Raw genomic sequence first — 6,420 nt, forward strand, 5'->3', positions numbered from 1 at the left:
TTTACTTAAGAGCGTACCTGGGTCGCTTAGCAGGAAGACGTCCTATCGGACGCCCTAGGTATCGCTGGAGCGACATGGTGGAGGCGGATCTGCGCGAGCTTCGAGTCGACAATTGGCGAGAGGTCGCACAGGACCGAGAAAAGTGCACGGAAAAAAATATTTTTTACAATACTACCAGAATGTATAGTAAATGGGAATTTGTTCTTGTAACAAATTTTGCGTTCTCCTAACATTTTTTTCTGTTCAGCCAACCATTGGATTTGGTGCGATTACAATTCGTTTGTAACGGGCAATGTTCAATTCTAGTAACTTGAAAGCTTGTAAAGGTTAAGATCTAAATGTTATATCAACAATACTCAAGGGATAGTTACAATAGAATCGTCGTCTTTACAATTCCCATCGTTGTCGCAGCTATATAAAAATACGATACTACAAGAATGTGTAGTAAGCGGAAATTTGTTCTGCTAACTAATTTAACGTTCCCTTTACTAATTTTATTGTACGACCAACTATTTTGATGTGGTAGCGATTTCAATTCGTTTGTAACGGGCAATGTTCAATTCTAGTAACTTGAAAGCTTGTAAGGAATAGTATCTAAATGTTTACACCAACAATACTCAAAGTAAGTTACATTATACTATTGTTGTTATTAGTGTTATTACAATACGGATCGTTGCGTCTGGGAGAGCGGAGGGGCGCGGGAGGCGCGCGGGGCGGTTTCAAACAGTATGGCGCTGATCGTGACCAATCGTACTTACGTCGCCCGCGCAAAAGTAGTGACAGGCAGTTATAGATTTACTTTGCAGTGAAAATAACAAAAGAAAAACTTGTGTCTTACTGAAAATGGACGAAGACATCGCGCAAATATTGCATGAGTGGGGTCTGTCAGAATACTACGAGATATTCAAACGTAAGTCTTGTTTCCATTTTTTTATATTCAAATGTATTATCTGTACATTTTTTTCTTTTGTGCCGTATTCTAATTTTAAAATGCCTACATAGACAATACATTAAAAACACAATCTATCTCAAACATACTCCAACACGGAACAAAAATCAATCAACCGATATTGAGGTTGTATGTACCTATTGGAGTTACATGTGAATAATTTTCAAGCAAGTTCTGATATTTCTGATTCAGTTGTTTGTCGTGTCTAAACATGTTTTAAAGTTATAATATGGCCCAGTGTGTCTGTTTGTCTGTTACTTCACGCTTTAACGCTGAACCGATTTAGATGACATTTGGTATGGAGATAGTTAGAGTCCCGGGGAAGGAAATAGGATAGTTTTTATTCCAGAAATCGTGATTTAAGGGGGTGGAAGTTTGTATTAGAAATGACTTATTCCACGTAGATTAAGTCGTGGGCAAAAGCTAGTAGGTATAATAATATGCCTCCTACTAGTCCTACTGGGTAGTAAGTAATATTCCCAGCACCTTGTCAAATCTACCGCATCGGCACCGTTGCCGTTGCAGAGGTAGGGTAGTTTTCGTCCACATGTGTCAGTTTTCCTTATGTATATATTTATTTATATTCAAGTACTTTCCAAAAGCTTAATAGAAAGAAAGGGTTAAGTTTTGTTTGTATTTACAGAAAATAAGATCACCCTCAAAACATTCAACATATTGGATCAGGGAATGATACAAGAACTGATTAAACCAATTGGAGACAGAGCCACATTCATAAGCAACTTAAATATTTGGAAACAAATATCAAATGATGATGATGATGATTTCTCTCTTAGTCTCAGTCAGGTACCTATCTGTTTCAATATTTAGATAATTTAATAATATGACGTTGCATTATTGAAATAAATAATTATTATGGGACAGTCTTACACAAACAGACCTAGTCCCACAGCACAGAATAAATAATAGTATTTCATACAGAATGGCCAGGCTATGCCCGCCCCAATCTGAATTACCTCACCCCACGGAGGCCAATTAGCGTTTGTCTCGGACTTTTGCCATAGTTCTATTGAGCCTGGGGTCCGCTCGGCAACCTAATCCCAATAATTGGTGTAGGCACTATTTTTACGAAAGTGACTGCCATCTGATCGTCCAACCCAGACAGGAAACTAGGACTTGTTGGGATTAGGTCAGGTTTCCTCACGATGTTTTCCGTCACTGAAAAGCGACTGGTAAATATCAAATGAAAACTCATTGGTACGAGTCGGGGTTTGAACCCAAGACCTCCAGATTGAAAGTTTGATGTCTTACCGCCAGGCCACCAGCACTTATTACTATAATAGATAGATATGCCTAAATAAATACTTAAATACATAGAAAACAACTATAACTCAGGAACAAATTTTACTGCCTAGTAATAATACAACATTTTTCACCACGCCACTGCGAAAAATACAAGTTATAAAATATTAAAAATTTAAGCCAAATTCATGCTTTCAAAATTATATAATTCAAAATCATCTCTTTAAAGTCCATCCTATCAGATAATGTAAAGAAACAAGTCAAAACTTACTTTCCCCACATCATGCGGATAAAATGCGTTTTTCTCCTCCGCTTTCTAAGGGATAAAGAACGTTCCGAGGTGGAGTGGTGAATTTTTTTTAAACTTTATAGATCTAAGACTCTTGGAATTATTTTATGAACGTAACAATGCTATCTTTATACAAAACGACCTAAGATCCGTGAGTTCCCTAGGTACATTACGGTTAGGTATGAAAGGGTTCATGTAAATATGTTTTTTATACAAGGGGCTAATTAACTTGTGTTTTTTTAGGGGAGCAAATCGGACATTAATGTCGATGTGTTGAATGAGAAACACAGAAACGTACCACCAATAAAGAATATTACCAACTTCCAAAGCAGTCAAGATGGATCCCCTTCTGACAGTAGCGTCAACACATCAATTAATCTACCACCAGTAAAGGACCTTACCAACGAAATCGAACAGTTGACAAGTGAGGTGTACACTATTCAAAATGTATCCCCTTCTGGCAGCAGCTCAACAAATGTGTTAATAACATATACTCCAAAGCTTAAACGACAAGTAAGATTTTTTAAGTTTCTCAAACATATAGTTGTGCTGGGTGAAATCTAAAACGTGTTTCAAGATAATCAAACCTGAATATATTCATAATTTTTAACAACTTTACTATGGGGTCAACTTTGTAAATTTACAATAAATAAAACTTTCTCATACCTTTCTTATTCTTGACCTTTTCTATGAAACTGTTCAATTTTTTTTACTTACAAAGTTGATCCCATAGTAAAAGTTGTTCAAAATCATTAATGGGATTAGGTTTTATTATCTTGTATAACATTTTAGATTTCACCCGGTATTTACCATAGGCAACTACATTTTCTGTCACCAAAGTTTAGATTTGCCACCTAATTTGTATCCCCTAATTATAATATCTGCCTACAACAAATATATCTGTGACCATTTTAATTGAAACGGTCACCAAATCTGAAACGCCTAACTAATGGATATTTGCACCCAAATTAAAACTTCAATCACTAGATTTGTATAACCAGAATAGTAGATCTATCACCAAATAATAATAATAAAAAACCTGTAAAAATACAAAAAAAAAAGAAAATAGTTTTCACAGACTCAAGATACGTGCGACGACGTGCGAAACGAGGCGAGGAGAAGTGTGTTAGGTTAACTGAGAACAAAGCGTGCGTGCCGCGGCAGCGGTCGGTAAACACCAGAACCGACTTCTGGTGGTACAATTTTGTTGCAGATCTATTTATTTGGTGATCGATTAACGCGGTTTACACACTGCTGCAGTTTCCGCATGCGGTGACGGTGTGCGAACGAGATAGCGCTGTCACGCTTACACACCGTTGCCACATCCGGTTGCGGCGCCAGTATGATAACCTAAAGCACACCCTTTATATAAAGTGATCAAATAGTTCGTCACACCATATATTTTGTATGGTGTGACGAACTATTTGGCTACTCTAGCTCTTACAATATATTTGATGCTGACTGTACATCATTGTCGGTTGTCAATAAAGTCTATTTATGTATGACTTTTTATAGCAACAACGGCTTATTATGTACTTTTGACTTGAAAATGACTGTACATCATTGTCGGTTGTCAATAAAGTCTATTTATGTATGACTTTTTATGGCAACAACGGCTTATTATGTACTTTTGACTTGAAAATGACTGTACATCATTGTCGGTTGTCAATAAAGTCTATTTATGTATGACTTTTTATGGCAACAACGGCTTATTATGTACTTTTGACTTGAAAATGACTGTACATCATTGTCGGTTGTCAATAAAGTCTATTTATAAATGACTTTTTATGGCAACAACGCATTATTATGTACCTTTGACTTGAAAATGACTGTACATCATTGTCGGTTGTCAATAAAGTCTATTTATAAATGACTTTTTATGGCAACAACGCCTTATTATGTACCTTTGACTTGAAAATGACTGTACATCATTGTCGGTTGTCAATAAAGTCTATTTCTAAATGATTTTTTATGGCAGCAACGCCTTATTATGTACCTGTAACTTGAAAATAACACAAATTAACTTCGAGCCAACTTCAACACTGCAATAAATTTGGTTACAGGCACTGCTGGACATATTAAATAAATCTGCAAAGGGTAGAAGCTTGCTGAATTTACACAAAGAAGAAGGAATGTTGTCAAGCAATAGCAGAAGGAAGCTTTGCAATATTATCGTGGAAGATCTATTGTTAGAAGACCCTGATGTGAGGGTAACACATGAGACGCTTCTTAGTATCGCTAATAAAATTAGAAACATTTTTCCAAAGGAGAATATAACCTATGATAATAACATTGGACAATTTAAAAAACAACACAATTAAAATGTCTGCGTCTGAAATATTGTGCTTCTTGAGATACTTTGGGCTACTCGTAGGTGATTTTATTCCATGCAGTGATTACATCTGGGAGTTATACATAGTGTTAAGGAAAATAATTGATATAGTTACATCTAATGCCGTTCACAAAGATAATTGTGATTTACTACAGTCTTTAGTTACAGAACACCATCAATTATATCTAACGTACAGTAAAAAGACTTTCAACTCCTAAATTTCATTTTTTAACGCATTATAATGATATGTTACAGAAGTTCGGTCCTTTAGTGTCAATATGGTTAATGCGTTATGAAGCCAAACATCGTTTATCGAAATTGGCTGCAAATGTGTCTAGTAACAGAAAAAATCCATGCAAAACTTTGGCAATCGAGCATTAGTTACAATTAAATGAAACCTTTTTAACTGGTCTAGATGAGATCTTCGAATTTGGAATTAAAAAAACAGTAACTGATAATACTGAACGAAAAATAAGACAATCTCTAACCTTATCATCTCACCCTCTTTACCAAGTTAGTTGGGTTTCTATAAAAGGAACTAAGTACTCTAAAAATATGGTTATTACTTAAAATATATATGTGATGGCCTCTTACCAATGTTTGGTTTAATTGAGTGTATTTATGTAATGTTTGAAAATAAAACCATTATTTTTGAATTCAGTTTATTCAAGACTTTGTTTTTTGATGAGAGGCTTTATTGCTATGATGTAGAACTGACTGATAATATATTATTTTGTAATTATGACACAATTTATTCATAATATATTCCAAATACTAAGTCAGTAACATCTAATAATAGGACAAAAATTGTTCTAAGATCTCCTGTATGAATAATACGCCAAAGTACGTTTATTATTGTATGTACATTTTATTCTTACCGTCAATTCGTGCAACATTGCCTACGATGCCTTCCTCTGCCTGGCTTGAAAAACGGTGATTCTCTGTCTACTGAATATACATTTAATTCTTAATAATGGCCGCCTTTCTCCCATATCAGGAGTAAGGCATTTTCAAGCCATGCAGATTAAGCATCGTAGGCGTTAGGAGTAGACTATACAGGCGGCCAAAAAAGAACTAGATTCCCGTTGGCTGTAAGGGGCCATTACCCACCGCCGCCGCTTAATCGCCATGCAAAAATCCAAAACACAAATCAATCTGAGAAGTTCCAAAACCATCTAGGGAGGATGGTTGGGTCCCAAAACCTTACAGCCAACGGGAATCTAGTTCTTTTTTGGCCGCCTGTATATTATACACTAATGAGAAACTCTATTTTTACGATATAAGTATAACTAGGCATTTTTATTCTGTCATGTGCTGTAATGTACCTACTAGTACTAAGTAATTATCGCAGACTTATCAACCCGACACCCAATGTGATCAAAATAAAGCATTGAAATTAGAACTGTACATGACGTGGCAAATATTATAGTGTATATTTAAATACAGTGGTAGTCGTATACTGTATTTGAAATTATTGATATTTGAATATTACCGAAGTGAATAATTATTATTAACCCAATCTATTTTAACACCAGTGAGATCAGCGGAATGCTCTGTTCCGCCTAACTATCAATGATTCCAATTAGACCA

General features: G+C 35.5%; 1 protein-coding gene across 1 annotated transcript; it reads left to right on the forward strand.

The window, feature by feature from the left end:
- Positions 1–316: 316 nt before the first annotated feature.
- LOC133526505 (uncharacterized) lies at positions 317–5,410 on the forward strand. The gene is made up of 4 exons (XM_061863172.1): positions 317–910; positions 1,593–1,753; positions 2,742–3,011; positions 4,562–5,410. Exons 1-4 carry the CDS (start codon positions 844–846, stop codon positions 4,817–4,819), a joined length of 756 nt encoding a protein of 251 aa, XP_061719156.1. The 5' UTR covers positions 317–843; the 3' UTR covers positions 4,820–5,410.
- Positions 5,411–6,420: the final 1,010 nt, after the last annotated feature.

This window comes from Cydia pomonella, chromosome 16, assembly GCF_033807575.1.
Source record: "Cydia pomonella isolate Wapato2018A chromosome 16, ilCydPomo1, whole genome shotgun sequence".
NCBI lineage: Eukaryota > Metazoa > Arthropoda > Insecta > Lepidoptera > Tortricidae > Cydia > Cydia pomonella.

Coding starts and splice junctions, on each gene's coding strand:
- LOC133526505 (XM_061863172.1), top strand. CDS start 844: ATGGACGAAGACATCGCGCAAATATTGCATGAGTGGGGTCTGTCAGAA. Junction 1,754..2,741: donor TCTCTCTTAGTCTCAGTCAG/GTACCTATCTGT, acceptor GTGTTTTTTTAG/GGGAGCAAATCGGACATTAA. Junction 3,012..4,561: donor CTCCAAAGCTTAAACGACAA/GTAAGATTTTTT, acceptor ATTTGGTTACAG/GCACTGCTGGACATATTAAA.